Source organism: Lacerta agilis, chromosome 2 (assembly GCF_009819535.1).
Source record: "Lacerta agilis isolate rLacAgi1 chromosome 2, rLacAgi1.pri, whole genome shotgun sequence".
Taxonomy (NCBI): domain Eukaryota; kingdom Metazoa; phylum Chordata; class Lepidosauria; order Squamata; family Lacertidae; genus Lacerta; species Lacerta agilis.
The window spans coordinates 99116506-99141376 of record NC_046313.1 but is presented as its reverse complement, the minus strand read 5'-3'; the positions used below and the strand labels follow the sequence as shown (position 1 = coordinate 99141376).

Below are 24871 nucleotides of genomic sequence, written 5' to 3'. Positions count from 1 at the left end.
AAAGGATTGGGTTGTGGTTTCTTACATTTAACTTTTTTTTTTTGATACCTGAGTGGAGCTGGCAATTCCCTTTTTCATAAACATACTTGGAAGATTTATAGCAAGTTTCCCATTTCACAACATGATGGATGCGGTGCCTTCCCATGGTCTGTGGGACTGATTTCAGTTTATGCAGCCTGATTATGTGGACAGGAGCCTTGCAGAGATGAGACCACCTTCTTGCTCTGTTTATGCCTGTCTGTCCTGGTTGGTGAAAGATAGTTCAGAGGGTTTGGCCAGGTGGGTTCAGAGTGTGGTGAATGCATCTCTATGCAATGGAGTTATGGCTGCTGCCCCATAACATCCAGCAGTGCGCCTACTTCTAAAGAAACCCTCCTTGAACCCTATGGCTCATACACTTGGTTGCAAACGCCTCCTTCTTGGGTAAGGCGATAGAGAGAGTAGTGATGGAATCAGTTGCCCAGTGCAGCCATCTGAACAATGGAGTCACATGCTTCAGAAGTAAGGCGCTGTTGCATTGTGGAACAGTCGATGTTTCTGGGCACTGTTCATGCATACTTCCTTGAGTGCAACAGCTGCTTCTGTTCAGCAGAATGACCTATATTAGCCATAGTTGCATGCCCTGCGTTCATCCCACCCTCAATCAGCACTACTTGAGTGCTGCAGATCATTAAACTAAACCCAACAAAGAAACAAGCAGGGTTTCCAGGTTCTCCTACTACCAGGGATAGTTGCCACCACGTTGGAAAATATGTAGGTTGGATCCCATCCCTTAGGACCATATCCTACAAAACAGAGAGGCAAATCCATGCGTACATTCGATAGGCCAGTCACAGCCTCCTGTTGAGTATTCCTCATCATGAGTATACCTCCTGATTAGTGTGTGGCTCACAAACACAGGGCATTGCTTTCACATTTTTGTCTTGGGTGTACGTCTGAAGTGGGGGGGGGAGAGGTATGAAATGTCCCTTAAGCACATTTGATAAAACACTGGCCTGACCAAAAGCACTTAAAAGTTTGTGGTGCTGAAGTAATTTTCCAGCGCTGTGAAAGGGCTTTGCAAAGTGAACTATATTAAAAACTTTGACTTCATTTTGCTTTTATTTACTCTACCTGAGGCTAAATAAATTTTTTGGGAGGAACTGGGTAATTTCATTTTGCAGGTATCGTAGGAGGCCTCTGTGCCTAAAGAATTTCAATAAAATACCGAGGCACAGAATAACCAGCTTTAATGGTGCGAGCTGCAGCATCGGAGCAATATCTGAGAAGAAAAAGCAGATGACTTTTCTGGACAAATCCCACGAAAATATGTTCAAAGCCATACCTCTGGAACTGATGTTTCTGCTTGCTTAATTGAGAAGGTAATTCGGTTTTCTCCACATTTTCAGGGGGCCAGCACAATTCCTATAAGCACAGAGGCTTAAAAGTAAATATAATCAATACTACCTGAAGCAAGAGGTATTCTAACCAATTTGAATTAGCTGTTGATAGACAGCAGTGGGGTGGCAAGAGGTCGTTCCTACCACTCAGAGCAAGAATATAAAATGGCCAGTCAATAAAATAGCTTCAGTTGTACTTCACTGTTATTGTTTTCTACTTTGAGTAAAGCCACTGGATAACAACACAAGTGGAGGCCGCTTGAAGGTGTTTGCCCTCCTAACTTAACTCTTGTCTGCATTTTACTGGTCTCTCTCCTCACCATCCACGCTTCCCCTGCCCCCCGCCAACTTGGTGTAGTCCAGAGGACAATTCCCATCATTGCTGGCTAGGGCTGATGGGAGTTGTAGTCCAAAACATCTGGAAGGCTAAAGTTTAGCCAGCCCTGGTGTATAGGATTGCACCCTTAAGCTACTTATTCCCAAAATCCAAGAAGGAACTTTGTGCACTTCGTTGCTATCCTAGAATGACGGGAACAGCAAGACTGAAGTCATATTTTTCCTTGTTGCCATTATGGCTCAGGTCATGCATAGCAGGGGGAAGGTTCACCATTTATGGTAACATCACCCCCATGAACCTCAGGTGTTTCCCATGTGGTATGGGCGCATGTCACCTTTATCCTAAGCTATTTCTAAGGTGTGGAGCAATGAGCCAGGCCTGGGATTCCATTTCTTCCACTGTTTTTTACAGAAAGGTTATGTCAACCTGTGATCCTAAGTTTTTTTTTTTTATTGCGCCAAAGAAAAACTGTAGGACCAAGGGATAAGTCCCAATTCTTGAACTACCGTATTTTCTGGCGTATAAGACGACTAGGCGTATAAGACGACCCCCAACTTTTCCAGTTAAAATATAGAGTTTGAGATATACTCGACCGCAGATTCTCCACCCGGCATATAAGCCAACCCCCGATTTTTGATAAGATTTTCCTGGATTAAAAAGTAGTCTTATACGCCAGAATATACAGTAAGTCCAAGTTCACAGAGCTCAGAATAATTTAATTATTACCTGTAACAGAAGAAATTTAATCTAAAAATCTCTGAGCAGAACACGGCAATACTTGTTTTTTTGTTTAAAAACAACGACTCACGCCGTGGCAGAGCAGTGAAAGGGATTTTACATTGAAACCGAACTCCCCTTTATTTCCTCTCCTCTTTTTCTTAAAAAGCGATAACAATTTAATGTAATATTTCCTGCTTTATTTGAGCTGAATGTAACTTATAGAACACCCATTACACCCAAATTGCCATTTTCATCAAAAAGCCCAGAGGTTATTGTGATCCACCACCAAATTATTAGCAGAGGGAGAAATAATTTTCAGTCTGAAAAGATACCCCGTACTAGAAATAAATCTGTACGATGAAAAGATCTCTTGATAACTATATCCATCTCCAGACGTATTAGGGAAGGAGAAAAATTATCCATTCTCAGGTACGGTTATCTTCGTAGCTCATACACAGCTAAGCTCGATGGAGCAAGGCCGCAGTGTTGTGAGATGGAACAATTTTGTTGTGTGGGAGCTTTTTACGGTGCAATGCTGTGCATGTTTACTCGGAGGAAAGTCTCACTGGAGAGCCAGTGTGGTGTAGTGGTTAAGAGTGGTAGACTCGTTATCTGGGGAACCGGGTTCACGTCTCCACTCCTTCACATGCAACTGCTGGGTGACCTTGGGCTAGTCACACTTCTCTGAAGTCTCTCAGCCCCACTCACCTCACAGAGTGTTTGTTGTGGGGGAGGAAGGGAAAGGAGAATGCTAGCCGCTTTGAGACTCCTTCGGGTAGTGAAAAGCGGGATATCAAATCCAAACTCTTCTTCTTCTCTTCTTCACTTGGTCCAATGCGGCTTACTCCATAATAGTGGCCAGATGTAAAGGGGGGAAATGCATGGCTACTGCAATAATAACATAAGGACAAGAATTGGACACAGTATTCCAGGTGCGGAATAAGAACATATCAATGTGTGATCAGACCAAAGTCCACCCTTTCGCAACCTGTTGCCCTCCAGATGTTTTGGAATACAATATCCATTAGCCCCAGCAAATGCTGGGTGGGGCTGATGGGAGTTGTAATCCAAAACCTCTGAAGGGCAACAGGTTGGGACAGACTCTAGTCCAGTGACCTGGTTTCAGTGGTGGTCAACCAGATGCATCTGGGAAGCCCACAAACAACATGGAAAATTGCATACTCTTGTTCAGTCCATTTGTGAGGCATGTGAATCTGGCTTGTCTTACTGAGGACCAAACTACGTGTTACATATTGAATTCAACACAATCTAATGAAAATGCCTCAGCCACGGTTGCTCCCACACTGGTGACAATGGATTAAAGAAAATGGCACTGTAAGAAGAGGTTTAAAAGGTTGTGCAGACAGGCACCTAGCGTTTATATGAATCAGCCCTGAATAATCCCCCAAGGCCTATTTTAATCTGTCAGCTTTATCTACCCATCACTAGTTCTTGTGACAGCTTCTCCTTTTTCAGTTAGGAAAGTGCCACGCAGAAATCTTAGGAATTGATTTACCCTTCAGACCAAGCCTCCTTAGGGCAATTAGAACTACATTTCCAGCCGCCATTTCTCAGGGCAACATGTCTGAAGAAGATGCCCCTTGCTGGCATAAGCCGAGTGATCTTCCCTCAAGGCACGTGCCTCTCTAACCGCCTGCCATTCTGAAACAGGAAGAGCTTGCTTAAAACATTATTATTTGTGAAATCGTCAGACGTTCTCTTTAGAAGCAATTATAGCGAATCAAGTCCTAACTCTTATTTTTACGATTCTCATGACAGACAAATGCCATCCATTACGTTCAGCGGAGCAAAATAAAGCCAGTGCATATTCAGTGGGGGGTACAAGGGATGAGCAAACATGGTGTCATTATTTCCATGTTTAAAGAGTTGAAAGGAGAAACTTCAAATCCCTTTCTAAATGTGGTCGTGGAGGGGAAGTAATGTGTCACACAGTTCAGAGATCCCACTACCCCCACAAACTCACATCATGCTACATTGGAAATATTATGGAATTTAATATGATTATCAGTGACTTTCCTGCAGATCTAGTTCCATTGCAAATAGAAATTCCAAAATGTGTTGCATCATTTACAGTGGTACCTCGGGTTAAGAACTTAATTTGTTCTGGAGGTCCGTTCTTAACCTGAAACTGTTCTTAACCTGAGGTACCACTTTAGCTAATGGGGCCTCCCGCTGCCGCCGTGCTGCCAACACGCCATTTCTGTTCTCATCCTGAAGCAAAGTTCTTAACCCAAGGTACTATTTCTGGGTTAACGGAGTCTGTAACCTGAAGTGTCTGTAACCTGAAGCGCCTGTAACCCGAGGTACCACTGTATTATAATTCTTATTTATGAATAAACATTCCAATCACCCTTTTTTAATTATGTGCTGGTTCTGTCATAAGTTCAAGCCTTCCATCTCTTGTCCGGGTTTTGTTTAGCTATCCTGAAAATAACAGATTTCCGATTACATGGCTATGAAGGGAAGGAGTAGGGAATTATTCTTAAATGTGCACAAAATATAATAGACAAAAGTTCAGGAATTGTTCCCGTGTTCAGCTCCCATCTTACAGTTTCAACTGCAAGGCATTATATTAGGGGAAAGCCCCACACACTACAAATCTATTACAATACAACGCAGAATAAGGGGGACAAAAATCTTCCCATAGCTGCAGGTAATGTTCAAGAACAATAATGCAGAGCCTGGTGAGCTATTCTGGTAGCACAGTTACGATAAAGCTGTAACACACTTGCCAATTCCCTGTCTGCTCTCATGAATAATATTAACAGTTACCAAGTTTGTTTCTTCAAGAGGTTACATATAAAAAAAATGAAAGGTCGTCTTTTCAGTTACCAGCTCCATTATGAACTAACTGTATACCGAGCCCATAAAGAACTGCTGGGTTTAAACTATTCTATATTTATGCGCCACAGTTTCACACTTCTTTTAAAAAGAAAAAAGGCTATGAAGAGCAGTTATTTGTCACAGGGAAAAATGTTCATTTTTCTTTTATAAGTTTTCTTCAGCTGCTCTTGCAAAAGTTTCCATAGCTTTCTGAACAGCCAATTCAAAGGACTTGCCAGTCTGTCCAGTAGTTGTTCCTGGAGATTCGGGTCCTGGGACGCGGGTGGCGTTGTGGTCTAAACCACTGAGCCTCTTGGGCTTGTCAATCAGGAGGTCGGCAGCTCAAATCCCCGTGAAGGGGTGAGCTCCCACTGCTCTGTCCCAGCTCCTGCCAACCTAGCAGTTTGAAAGCACACCAGTGCTAGTAGATGAATAGATGACGGGAAGGTAAACGGCGCTTACATGAGCTCTGGCTTCCATCACGGTGTTCTGTTGCACCAGAAGCAGTTTAGTCATGCTGGCCACATGATCCAGAAAGCTGTATGTGGACAAACCATCCAGGGGTCCTTTACCTTTACCTTTACCTAGAGAGTTTGCACATTTGTTAAACTGCAGTTGATGGTTTGCCATGAGCATGCACATGACTCCTGCTCCACTCCTTCCCTAGCATGAGTTGGAGCAAAAAACCATAATCCATATCTTTGCATAGGACTGTCATATGTCTGGAATTTCCCAGACATTGCTGTGGTTCATCCATTGACAATGGAATTTTTGAAAAGTGGCAGCCTATATATATAGGAAGAGTTGACTTTGGAGCGACTTTCTGAAAAAAAAATTACTTTTTTTTAGAGGTTGCAAAAAACAAACAAACAAAAAAACCCCACCTCAATGACTTAGCCCCAAAAAGCTCAACAACCTCTGTGACTGGATTTTCTCTTCTTGAAACATTACAACTAAATGGCAGATCATAGCTTGCTTCGCTCCAAACAAACCATGTCATGAAGTGAAGGTTTGGTCATGACTTGCCAATTGTGGGTGGGGTTGTGTGTTGGATGTGAAAGAAACCATTCATGCCAGGCGAGCAACAAAGTAGAAGCAATCTCCACGCTCACAGTGAACCATCACCTCTGGTTTACTAAGACATGCACACTGGGCCATCATATTATTGACCATTTGAAAACCCTTAAATGCTTTTTTCCCCCTTCCCCCTGGATCAGGACCCTAATTTGCCGGGCAACATTCATTTTCATGCAGCACCTTTCTTGCCAGTCCATGCAAAACTCTCAAGTAATCCGAACACAAGTCCAATAAGCAGGGCTGGATAAAGGGAAAGGGAGACGGGGCACCTGCTTGAGATGAAACAAACAGCAGAAACAGTTCATCTGGAGGAGCCAGCTTTGCATTAATGTACTTTTATCCCCCATGGGGGGGGAATTACACCCAGTGCCCATTCAACAGTGTGGATGTGAGTGATTGTGCTCTGATCTACGATGGCACATTTGCAATTTTACGTGACAGGGTAAAATACAAATGGTGTATTAATGTCACACAACTGGCTGCAAATGCTTTTTAAAAAGAAGAAGAAGAAGTTTGAAGAAGTCGAACAAATGATGAAATCACCAAAGATGTTCCACACCAAGGGATGCCATTTGGTTCATAATCAGCTCAGCCAATAAGGTAATTAAAAATGGAGCAATTTTCTCATATGGCAAAGTGGTTAGCTAACACATTATTACAGCAATTGAATCAGCTGTATTTTCTCTGGGAAACTACCAAATGTATGCAATGGGTGCCTTGAAATTCAGCACCAGGAGACTTGTTTGGAGCTAGAATTCATTCCCCAGATGTATTTTTAACTCTGTAACTCAGTCCTGAAAAAGTACGTATCCCCAAGGTAGCCCCTGGGCATGTGCAGAGTACATTTCTACTCACTGCTAAGTCGCCACGGGCAGCCCCGATCGTTGTAGGGTTTATTGAGTTTTATTTCTCCCAGAAAGCAGTGCCTATAAGATCATGGGGCTTTTAGATGTGGCAACTTTTATTCCAGAAATTAATGATGCAGATTGTAAAGCACTGTCTCCATGTTTGCCGTCAGAAAACTTGATAAAGGTAGCTTCAAACCCTCTGGATGAAAAGAATTTGACAGATAAAACCAGCACCTCGAAACTGGTGCCCTCCAGAAGGTATGGGAAGGGAAGGCTGCTGTAGGATCAGGAACTGAGCAAAGATCACAAAAGGGTGTGATCCCTTCATGTTCTAACTTTCCTAAGAAGATTCTTGCAACTCGGTAATGTGGGTGGTCCCTAGGAGGACACATGCATGGTACCCAAGTCTCCATTCTACTTCCTAGTGAGCAATTTTGTTGTAATACTAAGTCAACCCCTTTGTGGCTTATGTCCCTGTCCACACAAGGACAATGGACAGTATACCAGTAAGTGGACAGAGGATTGAAGGCAGCACGCATCATTCACCAAAATAAAATTATAGCAATTGCCTCAGTGTCATGTAGTGAGCTCCACCAGCATCACAGGGTGAGTATGTTCTAATGTGCATATTTGCAAAGCAATTTCCCCTCATATTGTGCACTTTGTGTGCTATCTTCAGTAATATATACATTTTTATGCTCACTAGATGGATTTGGCTGGAGAACTGCATTGCAAAATTCAGACACGTGCAAATTTTGAAGGATGGGTGCATTTCGATTCCCATAGCGTTTCAGGAATTGCGAATTAGGTTAAGTTCACCTTTAAATGCAAATGGGATCAAATTTCTCCCCGATCCCTAAGCCCACAGCCTATAAATGTACCATCTAATTGAATGTAATTGAGTTCAAATGGCTTCAGCACCCAAGATAATTATGCTTCCTATAAACACTTGAATTCAAATGGCATCCTACTGAGCCATTGTCTTCTGGGTATCACTCAGCTTGTGGTCTTTCCTCTTAGGCCAGCTTTGCTAGTCTTGTAGGAAATCAGAAATATAAACCTTTCTGTGAATATATTCATCTCTTGCTTAGTGTTTATATAAATTCATTTTCTTTACAATGTTTGCACTGCATCTCATTCCATGAATGCGGCAGCTTACATTCAGGGTTAAAAATTACGACACTCACTACAAATAAGAACAGTAAAAATAAGATAGCCAGAGTCCTTCTTTTTGGCTTACTTGTTGATTGAGCCGTAACCCTTCTATTACCCTCCATATATCGATGGACTCCCATCAGCCCCAGCCAGCAAAGCCAACACCCGGGAATGATGCAAGTTGTAGTTCAACAACATATTGTCGGGATGTTGTCAGTGGCTCCCTGCTGTTTGCCCAGGAAAGTATAAAGATAAGGAAAAGTTTCTTATAGTCCATTTTTATTTCAAACTTTACAGAAAGAGGCTACAGAACCCAGCCTCTTGGATAACGGCATTGTGCCAAGTGAATCTCCACCCCCTTGTCTCTCCCACTTCCTCATTCATCATCATCATCTCCTCTATGGGTGCCACTAAGTGCCCTCTGACTTTGAGCTCTTCGCTCTCCTACTTTTAAGGTTCGCCGGGTTCTGGGAGATGGAGGGTCTGGGATGCTTTCTAATGAGAACATGTCAGGCAGCTGTTGCTCTGGCTCTCATATGATTTCCAAACTTTCCCCCTCATCTGCCTCTGAGCTGCAACCTCCCTCAAACCACTGTTGTAAATCTATATTGTCTTCCTCTTCCTGCTCCCTGGAAGGGTCAGGATTTGAGGGAGGCAGTTTCCAACCTTCCTCCTCTGCCCAGTCCCTGACACATATGGACAATGCCATGTTAGCAGACCCTAGACTAGACCACACTGGGACAGATGGCCCAGTCATCTGACCTGGTACCTGTATATGGTAGCTTCATGTTTTCATGCGGTCTTATTTAATGGCAACATTGAGGAAGATACCAGACTCCTCAACAATTTGTAAGCAAATTTATTCATTTATGACCACTTACATTCAGGGTTAAAACGAGAAATTATATATACAGGCTACAATTGTTCTGAAACTTTCAAAATCAATGGGGTGGTTATTGTTGTTGTTGTTGTTTTGGAGGTGTAGAGAAATAGTTGCACATGTTTCTTTCCCCCAATCCTCAAATAACTCAATGCAAGTACAGTGGTACCTCAGATTACATACGCTTCAGGTTACATATGCTTCAGGTTACATACTCCACTAACCCAGAAATAACGCTTCAGGTTAAGAACTTTCCTTCAGGATAAGAACAGAAATCGTGCTCTGGCGGCGCGGCGGCAGCGGGAGGTCCCATTAACTAAAGTGGTGCTTCAGGTTAAGAACAGTTTCAGGTTAAGAACGGACCTCCAGAACGAATTAAGTTCTTAACCAAAGGTACCACTGTATATACATTTTCAGAGTAAAGAAGGATTACTAGGAAATGCAGGATAGTAGCATATTTCTTTAATCCCTCCTTTCACTATTTCTTTGTTTATTTTTTACTCACAGAAAATTTATTGCTCTCTTGAAGGAGTCTACAGCTGAGGGTGATAGCTTGTGTACTTAGAATGTGGCATCAGTCTAGATTAATTATGGGTCTCACAGATGATGGCCTCCACAGATATCATTCTTCCGTAGGGATGGGTGGATCAACCTACGTTTGTCCCATGTCACTTTCATTGGTGCTGTCACAGATCCATTCAGTCCTCTTTTTTGCAGACTTTCCACCTGCTTCTAAATTGTGCAAATTTTGTCAGCACACTTCTTGTGAAATACAAGATCCCCTCCACAGATATACATTTAGTACAGAAAATATTTGTGAACTCTGTTTTGGAACCAAAACTGTACATTAAAATCTGCAGACACGGTTAATGGGACAGACCACCATGTTCTGATCTGCAAGCAAGTTCAGACTGAACTTTTTTTTACCGATCTCTATTCCTTTTAAGGTATCCACAGAAAAAGCAATTCCAACAAATTACCTAAAAAATCTACTGGTTTCTTGTTGCTGTTGTTTGTAAATTTTACTTTGATGGTATCCAAGAGCAAGCTTTTGTATTTTTCTGAATTTTCCCTACCTTCAATGAAAATTTCATACCATCTTAGCAAACTCAGACACTGAAACTGAACCTTTATATAATAACTCTGTAACTGAGAACCCAGAGTACAATATGGGGGGGGGGGATGTGGTGGGGACTCACATACAGAAGATAGCAGCCAACAGCCAGCCAGCCAGCCAGGATTGACGAAAAGCAAGTAGCAGGCAGTGCTGTTTTTCTAGAAAAAGAGGTGCCAGAACTCACCATGAACGCCTTCCATGTTCTCTTATGGCGCCCACCTAAGAGGTGCTGGAACTGAGTTCCAGTGAGTTCTGTTTTTTTTAAAAAAAAAATCCTGGTAGCAGGTATGGTTGGTCTGAAGCAACATGACTTCAGAAAGTTCTCTGTTAATAACTTGACCATAAAGGAGGCAGTCCTTGTACCTGGAAACTTTGTGGATGGGAGCAGGGGGGATTCCAACTGGTGAAATGCCACCTCTGCCTTGGGGGCTCTGGATCAGGAAGGTCTAGGTGACTAAGTCCACAACTGGTGTCAATGTTTGCACCTGGTTCTCTCCACAGCCGATGTGAACAGACTCAGCTCCCTCTTGGACATCTGCGTCTGGTCATTGCTCAAAGCAAGAGCCATGGCAACACTTGATCTTATTAGGTCATAGGTACCATCTAGACAAGTACCACCTACATATCCTCTAACAATTCCCATTTTCCTCTTTAGGGGAGGTATGGAATTTGATTGTCAAGTAAGTAGGTATTTCATGATACTGTATTAAACAGTAAAAGGAAAGTGTACACAGATGCTGGTCACTGGTCTCCAATCTTCTACCCTAGCTCACATAAATGAAAGATAGTTATACTCCCCCCTCTTTCTTCTCTCTCTCTCTCTCTCTCTCTCTCTCTCTCTCTCTCTCTCTCTCTCTTACCTGTGGAGCTTTCTGAACATGTATTGCAATTCAAGGCAAACACCTACAGCTTAAAGATATATTTATCCCCAAAATTTTAAAATAATAATTATTACATAGAGAGCTCTTATGAAACTGATAGCAATTTCTCTTAATGACAAAAGATTTTGCTTTCTCTAGGCGACAACAACAATTACAAGGCAACGAAGGCTTCCACCTGTACTTAGAAACATTTGTAAAATGTTTTCTGATAATGAATCTACTTTTTATTCTTCCTTTTTTTAAAAAAATACAACACACTACCTCTGTACTCGCTAACATTACAAGGTTTCAGGATACGTATTCATCCACCCAACCAAACACTCAAAAGTGTCAGTTCACATACACACAATGTGGAGTGGGGTGGCACTGCCCCAGTGGCCCTGTTCCCAACACAATAGGCATGTGTACATAGGGGAAAGTTTTGTACACACAAAAATAGCAAAGCACAGGTTCTGTGTTGGCTCTGTTCAAACACAGTGATAAAACACATGGAGTTTGGAGGGAGCCAGTACATGCATTGCACTTTCCATGTATTGATTAAAAACTGTATGGAACGTTGTCCAGATGCCATTGTAGAATGGATAAGGACTAGTAAAATGATCTTGAGGAAGATGGAGGGACAGTTGGCGAGTGGCTCCCATGTCTGGGAGATTGACCATCCACCAGTCCTGGAGGCCAGATGGGGTTGCATAGTATGGGGTTTCTCCTAGATCTTGGGGGGGGGCAGTCCCTGTTGAGAGCCCCAAATGGCTCAGATGCATGACTTACAAAGCATGTCCTCCATCAAAGAGGGCACGTGTTGTGGTGCGACCTGGACACCTGACCCGGTGTTGTGGGTGGGTAATCTTGGATCAGCCACAACCCCTGATAGGTGGGTCCCGTGTTGCTGGGGTGCAATCTGACCAATGGGGTGCTGAGAAAGAGCAGCAACACGGGACCTATATAAGCCCATGTGAGGCTACTGAGCTTCCTCTTTGGGGCTATCGCATTGGAACACCTGCCCACCTCTCCCTATATTTAGGGCTTGCGCTTAACCTTGCTATGCAATCATGTGTCGTCTGTCATCGGGACAGGGGCACGGCAGGAATTTTCCCCACTTGGCTGATTGGCTGGTGCCATTTGGGTTTCGCCTGCCGCGTAGCAAATAGTCACAACTTGTAAGTTGCGGGTAGGCTGTAGTTCAGATGATAGGTGTGGCACGTGATGTGGCCACGCCTATGCAAATGTAGGATATTCCGGTAAAGTAATCCAGGGACTCACTGGTTTGGTGTTCCCCGAAAGCGGTTCGGCCCGCACCCGAGTCCAGGGGACATCAGGTCAGCTGTTTGGTGCTCCTTCCATCAGCTGTCCCTGGTGTTCATCCTTGGCTATCCTTAGAATGTGGCTCTGGGAAAGCGCTGCCTGCAAGGGTGCAGGGAGATAGTCGAACCAGAAGCTATGCAACCACTCACTTAGTTGTAATCAATAAAGCTGTGGCCTAAATTCTGCCAAAAACCAAACCAAATATCTGTCTACTGTGTGGATTTATTTCAGGGAAAGGTAAATACACAACTACTAGAAGCTGAGCATTCAGTGTAGTGGACCCAAGCCTGTGCAACACCCTCTCAGCTGAGATTAGACAGGCACCCACCCTCATTGCTGAACTTCAGACACACATCTGAAGTTCAGCAAGCTTATACCCAGAACAAACTTAGTTGGTCTCTAAGGTGCTTCTGGGCAAATTTTATTTATTTATTTATTTATTTATTTATTCATTCATTCATTCATTCATTCAGACACACAACTAAGACTTTCTTGTTCCATCAGGCATTTTAAGGTAATCTTTCATACTATGATGATTGCTTATTGTTTCATTTCCCCATTTTCTGTGGATCATTGCTTAGAAATGTGAATAATTAAGCAATATAGAAATGTCCTAAATAAATAGTTTGAACAGAACAGAAGATTCTGCTCTTACAACCTGTTTTTCTTCCCTGGCAAATTTGTTCAGCAATCACTTTTCCTGAGGTCGAGCTTTTAACATACCCACTGGAGTGCACATCTTTCACTCTAGGCAACCAATCCACTTTGCTAAAAATGAACAGGTGACCACCAGTATTTACTGAGAACAACAGAGAGAATAGGATGCATCCAGCACTGCCATTGTTCAAGCAGAGCACTCTTCCCCTTCCTCTCCTACCCTTTCAACCCCCATTCACTCTCAAAAACCTGCTCTACGCTTAGATCATATGCCTGTGCTTTTGGAATCCAAGATGCAGATGGAGATCTGCTGTAGAATTAGTGCATATGTAAACAGAAGTCTCGGAGGTTTGTTCTTTACCATGTGCTCACAACTTTTCTTTACAGCCAAAGTAGGCCAAAAAGTTCTTTTAGAAAATCCATTCTAATTTTTAATGCATATATTGCAAGGGTCACGCTGTCCTCAATGAATCACAATAAAATTGTTTGGTCCCAATAACATCCTGCTCATTGTTCCACTTTGGATAGGCTGCTCTTTTCAATAACCGGCTCAATAAGCTGTTGAAAAATGCTGTGTGTGATATAGCATTGCTTTAGAAATGATGTTTGTCTCTGTCATTATGCTTTACATTCAATCAATTTACAAATGTTGCTCTGCTCCCTCTTTATGCTAGTGCTCCTTATGGCATCCCCGAGCAGAAACCCAAAGATCAATACTATGTCTGCTGAAAACAATAGGACATAACAAATGAATAATTTTATTTACAATAAAAGCCCTGGTCCGCAAATGGATTCTATTAATGTTCAAATTCATTTTTCATGCTTTAACACAAGTTGAAAGCGAGAACCTTATACTACAATAAGAACAGAACAAGGAGCATTAAAAAAACCTATCCTCAAGAACAACAACAACAAAAAGAAAGCTCAATAATGGTTATATTTATTGTGAGACACAAGCGGAACACATGCAAAGCTGTGTAATAATGGAAGTAAATGCTTGAATAAAAACAGCAGTGCAGCCTCAAATTACTCATATCGGTGCAAAAAAGAAAAAACAACAACCCCACAAGCGGTAGTACTTTAGTGAGCAGAACTTTATTACAAAATTATCCTGGGCTTCACCCAGCAGGCGCCAGTGTTTGTTGCTTGGCAACTTGGGTTCCTGGACAGACACCCCGCTCCAACTAACAAAGGGGGCTCAGAAAGGCTTAAGTGGAACCTAGACATGAATCCTTGCTACAGCTGGCTTCAAAAAAGCCCAAAGCTCAAAGGCTAGGATAGGGACGCGGGTGGCACTGTGGGTTAAACCACAGAGCCTAGGGCTTGCTGATCAGAAGGTCGGCGGTTTGAATCCCCGCAACGGGGTGAGCTCCCGTTGCTCGGTCCCAGCTCTTGCCCACCTAGCAGTTCGAAAGCACGTCAAAAGCGCAAGTAGATAAATAGGAACCGCTCTGGCGGGAAGGTAAACAGCATTTGCGTGCACTACTCTGGTTCGCCAGAAGCGGCTTTGTCATGCTGGCCACATGACCTGGAAGCTGTACGCCGGCTCCCTCAGCCATTAACGCGAGATGAGCGCCGCAACCCCAGAGTCAGACATGGCTGGACCTAATGGTCAGGGGTCCCTTTACCTTTTACAAAGGCTAGGATAGGGTGCAAACTCATGTGTATGTATGTGTAGAAGGCGCTTTCCTTAGCTCCCCTCATCCACGATAATAACTTTCTCTTTGCTTGTGGGTTCCAAGGGTGGAACATTTTTTTACACTTATGCACCCAGAAAGGTTCTCCTCCCAGGTCAGGCAGGTTCATTCTGATGAGGAGCAACAAGGACAAACCCAGATTCCTTAACACAATTCATGTGCCCTTCCACTCACTTCAACACATGGATGGAAACAAGGCCGGCCCAAGACATTTTGACACCTGAAGCAACCCGCAAAACCACAAACCCACCAGGGAAGAAGGGGCGAGTGATGATCTACATCATGAACAAGGTTTGGGGAGAATAAAGATCTACACTGGGATCTGATGCCTCTGGAGATCCTGCTGCCTGAGGTGGTTGCTACTCCGTGCCTCATGGGTGGGCAGGCCCTGAGTGGAGAGCTGGAACAAACGGGAGCCATGCTCAGAGGGACTAAACCACGCCTGGCAAGCGTCAGATGGGAAACTTCTCCACTGCATATAGGCAGGAGAAGAGTCTAGCCCATGGGGCTGCTTTCCCCCAATCCATGTCCACTTGCCCCACTCCTGACATCATGCATGTCTGTTCAGGTGCTAAGGGGTGATGGGCAGAATCAAAGGACCTGTTCCTCTCTCTAGGTCAAGGTTTTCTCTCTCTAAACAGCACCTGTATTAAACAATCCTGCAAATAGCTCTGTAAAGTAGGATACATGGCCATTCTAGGCAGAACCAACCAGAAGGGAAAACAGCCCATGTGCTTTGTTGCAAAGGAAATTTTGAAATCAGCCCACACCCTAATTTATTCCAAAAGTTGCATTAATAACTGAAGAGAGTGTGACTCACACCTTTATTTGTATCAAGCAATGTTGTCTGCCCTGCCAGTACCATCTTATTCCCACTCTGGTAGACGTGGGAGGGAGGGATGGCATCTTGCCAGCGGCACTTACACAGGAACAATGCCACGCAGGACAAGCCTCCTCATGGTATGGCTCCCAGCTAATCCTGTAGCCCCAAACCTAATCCTGACTTTGACTGCAACATAGATGAAGGTGAGGCACAGATGCAGTTTCCTATGCCACTTTAGAGAGTAATGCACACTTGACATGAGCTTCCCATCCGGGAGAAACAAATAGGGTATGCTTTGTGGGAGCTTAAACAGACTTCGTAATTGATTTAGAGAGGCTCGGGATCAGGGCTGGCCCAAGACATTATGTGGCGCCTAAGGCAAGACACAAAATGATGCCCCTCTCGCCACCAGGGGAAAAGGGGTGGGTGAATACAGTACAAACAATGGTGGGGGGAATAAAGAGCTACATTGGGATCTGCTGCCCCTATGGATCCTGCCGCCTGAGGTGATCACCTCACCTTGCCTCATTGGTGGGCTGGCCCTGCTCAGGATACATTTAGATAGCACCTGTGCTCCAGATTTGGAGACATAGTGCAGAACCAGCCTCCCAGTTGGATTACTGCAATGTGGTTATTATGCCTCGGACTGCCTTGAAGGCAGCTCAGAAACTTCAAGTGGTGTAGAACAGGCATAGGGAAACTCCGGCCCTCCAGATGTTTGGGACTACAATTCCCATCATCCCTGACCACTGGTCCTGTTAGCTAGGGATAATGAGAATTGTAGTCCCAAACATCTGGAGGGCCGGAGTTTGCCTATGCCTGGTGTAGAATATGGTTACCATAATTTTGACTGGCAAAAGCCAACTGCCTGCATATTACTCCAACTTTATAATAACTTAATTGGCTGCCTCTTTGCTCCCAGACCCAATGTGATGTGCCAGCATTTGCACACGAGCAAGGCGACCATAATAAAATGTTAGCAAAAATTAAAACTATACTACCCCCTTAAATGACAACAAATTAAAAAATAACAGCCAATACATGTCCAAAAATACACAAAAGGCTAGAGACTGTAAAACAAAATATTGTTTGAGCTTAATATTACCCAAGGATGCTAATAGTATTGCATGGAAACATATGGAAAGAAAATGTGAAGCAAATCACAAGGTAGAATATTCAGCAAAGGCTGGAAGAATCAAGGGCTACCCTATACGGTACACAAAATGTACTAGGTGCCCCAGCTCTTTTTCACTGGAAGTCCCCACCTTTTCGATATAAATTTTGTATTACTTTTGGATCCTTTGCTGTCGCTTGAGGCTTAGGGGGCCTTGGTGGCCTTGGAGGGGTGCAAAACAATACATCCCAAGAGTGTCCCTCGTCGCTCCTCTCATAGCTTCAGCAACAGCAGCCACTTATTCCCTCCCCCCCCCCCCGTCTCTCGGTGCAGCCTCCTCTAGCCAGCAGCTTTGGCAGAAACCAACTCCTCCCCTTCCGCTTTCCGGCACCCTCCCAGTCACCAGGCAACCTCAATTTCAAAAGCCTCCTGCAAAAACCACTTCCCCCCCCCTGTGGCGACATCACACCCCCTGTAATCCTGGCAACCTCCCCCTCTCTTGTCTGATGCTGAATCTCTCACCTTTCGTCAGGGTAATGACTGTGTTGTTGTAAGAATTTATTTAAGTTATCTAGATAAAGGGTTCGATTCCGGGTGGAATCCTGAACCTCGGCAGGACGTTATTTTAAAACCCCTGCCTGCGCAGAAAAGACAGAGACCAGACCAGAGTTCTAACGGAAAGCAAGGCGGCTAGTAAGCCTGATCTTTATTAACAAATACTGTTGCAACAGGGTCCTCACTCACCACATGCTGGATGGAGGAGGAACCCAGGACAAAGGCTCTTATATAGACATTTGAAATTTCCCCTGCTGGAGTTTAAGACCACCCTCAGAAACATCATACATACGTCACAGAAGGGGTGTATCCCAGGACCACCCCCCATATACATCATACATACGTCACAAAAGGCGGTCTACAGCAGAAATCTGAGAGCGTTGTTTTTCTCCTGCATGCCAATTTATATGATAATGTCTTATCTGATTGCCTTTCCTGGGTAGGCAGGCCGTTCCTTTGAGATGGTAATCCCTTCCTTACAGAGAACCATTTGGTAAACAGTTGGTCAGTTTTGAAAGTCAAAATGGTGTCAAGCCTGTCTTCCTGTGCTGTTTCAGAAATGGCCTATACATTTATGCACATGTTTACTTGGTACACTAATGAACAATTATATATAGATATAAAAAACCTTAAAATTCCTATTACAGTGTCATCACCTGCCTTTGTTCTCTGGTGGCTCCTCTCTAAGCCAAGCTCCTGAGGAGGCTGTCTTGACTTCAAACCCTACATTTACTAATTTCAGAAATTATGGGGAGAAGCTGGCACCCAGGAATTTTAGGGGCTCCTTGCCCCCCCCGCAAACCCGTCTCTTTCACAGCAAAGCCCCCACTAGCGAAATAATTTGCTATTATGAGAATTGTGTCTTTATTGTATTATTCACTTCACATCATGTTTGTCAAAAAAAAATGCACCTACACAATAATTGCATAACAACAGCATGAAGGTTAATTATTTCCTGGCTTGTCTTTCAGCATAATTTATCTCCAAATTATTTCCCATCCACCTTGCTCATTCCACACCTTTTTGGATTGCATAAATTCATTGCGCATCAGTCGTTCCGCTTGCTCCTTTTCCACAGCTCTGCTCAGTTCCATTTATTTCAGTTCTCTCATTTATTCTTCATTCAACAAACATCCAACAGCATCAACTTCCCAGCAAAAGGCCTTTTAAGCCCATTGCTCCTGACCACCAAATCTCTTGGGCATACAAATAAGAACCTGAGAGTTTCTCTCGAGTTCTCTCTAAAACATATCTCAAACAACTAAACTCTTGGTTTGACCCTGCAGGATTAAGGGATTATTATCAGAGGATAATGGGTTGTGTAAACATGTGCAATCTGACCACTAAGGTGTCTGAAGCTCAGCTATTTCCCCAAGAGATCCTGCCCTTTTTCATGTTTATAAAAAGTGCCTTGCTTCCAGGACTTCTGGCAAAAATTAAATGGAAGCAGGCAAAAGGTATGAATTTGCACAAAGACAAAGTACTAGCGTGAGGAAGACACTTTGCTTTGTGGTAAGGGGCTCTGTTTAAAACTTTTGGAAAATTCAAGGATGCATCAAATAATCTATATACAGCCCTCAAAGCCAAGAGAGATGATGGTTTCACTGAGCCACCTTTGGAAAGCAAGAGGTTTCTATAAGAGAAGATCATTGGTTGCTTTATCTCCTTCAGAGGGAAGGGGAGCTAAGGCCAAGAAACTTTTGGAAGCATGGTTAAGAAAGCCTTCTCCATTTAGATTGTTTTTCAGGAATCAGAAAAGCTGGGTTCTAGCCTTTCAAAACCATACTACCTGATTTTCATTTAATTGCTTTTCTAGAGCTCAACCAAGCTTTTTGCAACCCCTGGTAGCAACAACTACCGACGTCTAGCAATTTTGAGCAGGTGTCTGCAAAGGGAGAGATTAAAGAATAAAGCTCCCATTTAGGATGTGATCATAAACAGGGATCTTTGCTGTTACTTCCCATTGGCTTCATCTACCTTTCCTCGTACTGGCAGGCACATGTGTCCCCCACTTACATGGGGATTACATTCTGGGGTGCCCTGCACATGTGTGAAATCACATAAAGTAGGGAGCACCCTCTAAAAAGCCTCTAAGTGCCTATTTCCCCCTGCTCTCCAGCTCTATCTCGGGGCTGTATCTCCAACCCAGAGCAAAATATCTAGAGTTGAAGCTCTTGGGGCTGGTTGGGGGAAGCGCAGGAAATCGGTGGTTGCTTCTGTGCTACCTCGCGTGTTAGCTGTTAGGCTGGAAGGCTAAGCAGCCTAAACAAAGCCCTGTTGCACCTCCAAACTCTTCAGGGCTTCCTCCATTCTCACTGACAGCCTCTTTGGGCTCTGGGAAGGGTCTCCTCACAAACCATGAAGACTTTCCAACACTCTCCTGTCATTTCCTGGTATGATTCTATTCATTTCCCAATGTGTATGGGTATGTGGAGTCACATGCAAGTAGAATGAGCATAAGTGGAAGGAGGGATGCCTTATTCCAATCTCATTGGCATTGTGCTATCGTAACACACTCCTTACATATGTGACTGGCATCACACGACAAGGGAAATCAAAGCCCAGGAGCAGCACAAAGGGGAAACACAATGACTGTAGGCAGCCACCAGCAACATCTCAAAAGTTATGGCTGTGAGAGTTTAGGGGGTCATTTTGCAACCACTACCCCCACCAAAGCCAGGCAAACTTTTACAGGTGAAAACTTGGCACATCCCCAAGCAACACTGTATTGTTGTCTGCTCCCAAGCTTTTCAGAAGATATAGTCTATAAATAATATGGATAATTCATAACCATGGAGACATAAACTAGTTTACCTAATATAGGATATCCGATAGCCTAGCTGAAGTATGAATTATGAACAACCCTCACACGGTTGTTGTGAGGATAAAACGAGGAGAGGCAGCACCCCCTTGAATTCCTCAGGTGATATTTGTTTATTTGAATGTAATAAATAAATTCTGCTTCCATTTCAAAAAGCCAGCGAAAATGAATCAGAAGAGCATCAATACGGCTCCTTCATTATTCTGAAGAGCCAAACCAACCAACCACTAAGATTATGCAAGGGAAAGAATATCAGAAATCAAGTTTAGGAACAGACGGGTCAGGGAGCAGCTACTATGACTCCAACACTGGACTGCATATCTTCTTTAAACAAGAGCCTCCCTATAAACATCTAATGGAATTTGAATATGTCAAGTAAAAAGATATTGTAAAGGACCCCTGGACTGTTAAGTCCAGTCAAAGGCGACCATGGGGTGTGGCACTCATCTCACTTTTCAGGCCGAGGGAGCCGGCGTTTGTCCACAGACAGCATTCCGGGTCATGTGGCCAGCATGACTAAACCGCTTCTGGCACAACGGGACACCGTGATGAGTGCCAGAGCGCATGGAAATGTCATTTACCTTCCCGCCCCATCGGTACCTATTGATCTACTTGCACTGGCATGCTTTCGAACTGCTAGGTTGGCAGCAGCTGGGACAGAGCAATGGGAGCTCACTCCGTTGCACAGATTCGAACTGCCGACCTTCTTATTGTTAAGCCCAAGAGGCTCGGTGGTTTTAGACCACAGCGCCACCTGCGTCCCTATGTCTTAAGTACCAGTGCAGCAACAAAGGAAACATGTGGTTGAATGTGCAGACCCAACCCCTGAACAAAGCTTAATACAATGAAAATTGCACAAACACCCCAAAGCACCGTGTCGCAATGAACTGATGTCTTCAACAACGTCCTGCATTTCTATGTTTGCAGTGGTTTGCGCTACAGAGCCTTTCCAGAATATAAGCACATGCTGTAGGAATAATTTCACAATCTAAGTCTCTCTTCCCTCCTCCCAGCTCCCTTTTTAAACCTGGATTTTTCAAAACATACAAGTTAATTAACTTGACATCCAAAGTGAATTGGCTTTTAAACTCATTCTTTTTGTCTCTATCTTGCCGAAATTCAAACACATTAATATTTCATTGTCTGCTAGGAAATATATGTATGTATAAGTGAGTCAGAAACCAAGCAGATGAAATTATTGCTATAAAGCCCGGGGAATACACTTGTTGTTGCCAGGTCAGATGAATGCAGCTTTACACAGCTCTTCTGCAGTCTCCCAGTAGCATCAGACTTCATTCTACATAACCATGTTTTGTTTTCAGCATTGTAATAACAAACAAGAGAGAAGGGCAGAATCAGGGTCATGGTAAGTGTGTGTAGAGTTGCCAATTGGTCAGTATCTTCTCAGTCCAACCACGGAGCACTTTTGTGGGACGACGACTATGTATGCACTCTGGCACCCAGTATCCTCCAGCTATTGCTCCAAGCAGCTATGGACCACCATTTTGGGGTCACCATTTCCATTTCCCCATAATGTCCCAGAGCAATACATCTGCTTTGCATGCAGAAGGTCTCAGGTTCATTCCCCAGACTCTGGGAGACACCACTGTCTGAAAACATGGCAAGCCATTGCCCATGAAAGTAGACAGTACTGAGGCAGATAAGCCATTGGTCTGAGGCAAGCTCCTGTGTGTGCTCTGGAGGGTTGTAGCAAATGTCAACCGGCAACTTTTAGTTGCCTGCTCTCAGCTAAACCCATGGACTGTAGCTGTCCTTGTTCTATGGAACAGCATTCCTACTATCTGCACTTTCTGGAAACAACTGAATACATTTTTTGTTTCACCAGGTTTTCCCATATGGGTAAATGGGAGCACACTTTGTCAGGGTTTTAGTCTTGTTTTAAATGTAGGTGATATGTTTGAGGGTTGTTTTCCAGTTACACTTTATTAAGTTTCAACATTTTTAACATATACTGTCAAAACTCAGTTTTGTCTTTTCTCTTGATATGTTTTGAGTTTTTAACTGTTTTGAATCGTCTTGTGTGTACATCTCCTTGAGACAGCTTATTGAGAAGGCGATTAATAAATCAGTGGTGATGATCAGCCATTGCACCTAAGAAAGGTATGGCTGGATCAGAACAAAGGCCAATCCAATATTTGTTCTTTCCTGTATTGATCATCCATATGACTCTGGAAAGCCTATAGGCAAAACATGAAGGTAATCTTCTGCTGCCATTCCCCAAGTACTGGTATTCAGAAACATGGAGCCTCTGGTCCTGGGAGAAGCATATAGCCATCATGACTAGTAGCCACTGATAGCCTGAATATGGACTTGATAGATCTCAATCCAACCTCGCTTGGAAGCAGCTCTCTGTGGTCTCATGTCTTTCCCATTAACTGCTACCCGAGTCCTTTTCACTCTTCTGAATGCAAAGCAGGTACTCTAGCACCAAACTATGGTCTCATCACCAAAAAGCTGTAGATCAGGCTTTCCCAAACTTGGGTCTCCAGCTGTTTTTGGACTACAATGCTCATCATCCCTGACCACTGCTCCTGCTGGATAGCAGTTCTATCTATTATTGTTTTTGACTTCCCAAACACACGCATTTTAAAGTCCAGAAAGGTCTCCAACCAGATTATGTACCTCGTTGGCTACCAGAGAAGCAAGGAGTTTAAACTTTGGCCCTGCTGTGCTTGGCATTTGGACACCTTAAGAGACTTGTTACATTTTAATTCCCAAGGCCAGACCTGGGTCACAATTGCTTAGACCAAAATATTTGTGGGTGGGTGGGGGAAAGCAAAATAGGCTGCACAACAAGGCCGATAACGTGACAGTTAAAAACAGGAGCATCTCTGAGACACTTTCCAGATCATTTTTTAAAACAAGGAAAGGGGAAAGAGAAGCAAAGAAGCGCCACCTGTTTATTTATACATCTTCTGTGGTGAAAAGGTCAGAAGAAAATTCACCTCTAAGGTCACTGTTGCTAAGCAACCGCTTTCAGAAGTTCTGCAACACCGATCAAGCATATTATGCTCCACTGACTGGCTTCAGAATAAATATGAGTAACATCTTACCTGCTCTTTAGTGGGGGAAGAGGGGCTCCTTCTACTCCGGCGGAGACAGCCAAGGTTCCAGAAATGGACTGTTATGCAAGATCCACGCAAACCAAAGGGGGAAAAAGGATACGACCCGGAACCACAGGCTTCCGGTTCACAAGTGCAAAGGATAGTTCCGTCTTCAGAAACACAACAGAGGGTTTGATGAGGTGCTGCCCAAAACGGAATGACATCTTAATGCCCTTTCATGCACCTGGACCTGTGGAGGAGAATTAATTGAAATCATCAGAACAGTCGATGAACTTAAAACATAAGGCAAATGAGATCATTGGCAACATTTCAGAGAACAGAAAATGCACAGATTTGCTTTTGGTCACTGCAGCTCAATGAACACTCTTTGTTCCCCCCTTGCTTTTTTATTACTAAGACTGCATGCACACAATACAGTAAGCACATGGCTTCCCTCCAAAGCCATGGTTCCCAACATGGGGCACACGCCCAACGGGGGGGGGGGTCAATTTAATTTTTAAGAGGGGGGAATGTGAAAGCTTGTTTAGAGTAAGTTAATGGCCTTTTAGGCTTCCTCCACGTGAATAGGAGCTCTCTTTTTTAATAATAAGAATTATATGTCACGGGGGAGGGGGGGCATCAGGATTTTAGAAGTGCTTAGGTGGGGCATGACCCCAAAAAAGTTTGGGAACCACTGCTCTAAAGAATTATGAGAACTGTAGTTTAGCCCTCACAGAGTTACAATTCCCAGCACCCCTAACAAACTACAGTTTCCAGGATTCTTTGGGTAAAGCCATGCGCTTTAAATATACAATATGCAGTACACAGCCTAAAATAAGGCTGTGTCTTGCATGGGTTAGGCCTATCAACACCCACCTGCAAGCCTTTTCATTGATGCACTACCCACAGTAGCTGCAACACCTTCTGGAGGCCACATGCAATGAGGCAGGTGGAGCAACAGTGGATGCATGGGACAACAGACGTGACTGACTTTTGCACAACAGAAGTCAGGGGTCTCTCCTTACACCCATCCCCCACACCCATCCTTCTGCTCTCCATCCAAGAAAGCAATAGATACACAATTCAAGCATGCACTGCAGCTATGTAAATGCACTGAAGGAAGGCTCAGAGCAGGGCTGCTGAGGGGCGTGGCTTAGAGATAAGGGGTGTGGCCTGTGAAGAATTCCAAGGGCCCTTTGGAGAGGTCTAGAGGGCTGCCTTTGGCCCCCAAGGCTGAGGTTTCCCGGGCGAAGATGTGTGAGCAAAATTCACACGGCTGCCCCATCACGGCTGCATGATGATACTCAGGTATATGAAGTAAGCAGCAGCTGCTGTATGTTGTCTGGAATATTGGGGGAGATGTGGTGGTGATGTGTATTTCGGTTTCTTTTAAGTATGGCTTTTGTTTCCAACAACAACAACAACAACAACAAAATTACAGGAAACCCCATACCACAGTAGCAGAGCTCAGCTCTGCCCTCCTCCTTTCCTTATTTACACTGTGAAAGCTGAATCAGATTGGCAATATTTTTTTAAATGGGAATGTCAAAAAAGCTTCAATAGCCAGAAAGAAACCACTTACAGACATTGAAGAACAGG

At 43.8% G+C, this 24871-nt stretch overlaps 1 protein-coding gene across 1 annotated transcript in view; it reads right to left on the bottom strand.

Annotated features, from left to right (window-relative positions):
• The window catches only part of FHIT (fragile histidine triad diadenosine triphosphatase), a 633148-nt gene extending 609626 nt beyond the window's left edge, over window positions 1-23522 (bottom strand). Inside the window, exon 1 of the mRNA XM_033141324.1 lies at window positions 23394-23522. Coding sequence (XP_032997215.1) covers window positions 23394-23496 — 103 coding nt within the window. The 5' untranslated portion in view covers window positions 23497-23522. The remainder of the gene's footprint in view (window positions 1-23393) is intronic.
• Between the last annotated feature and the right edge of the window lie 1349 nt (window positions 23523-24871).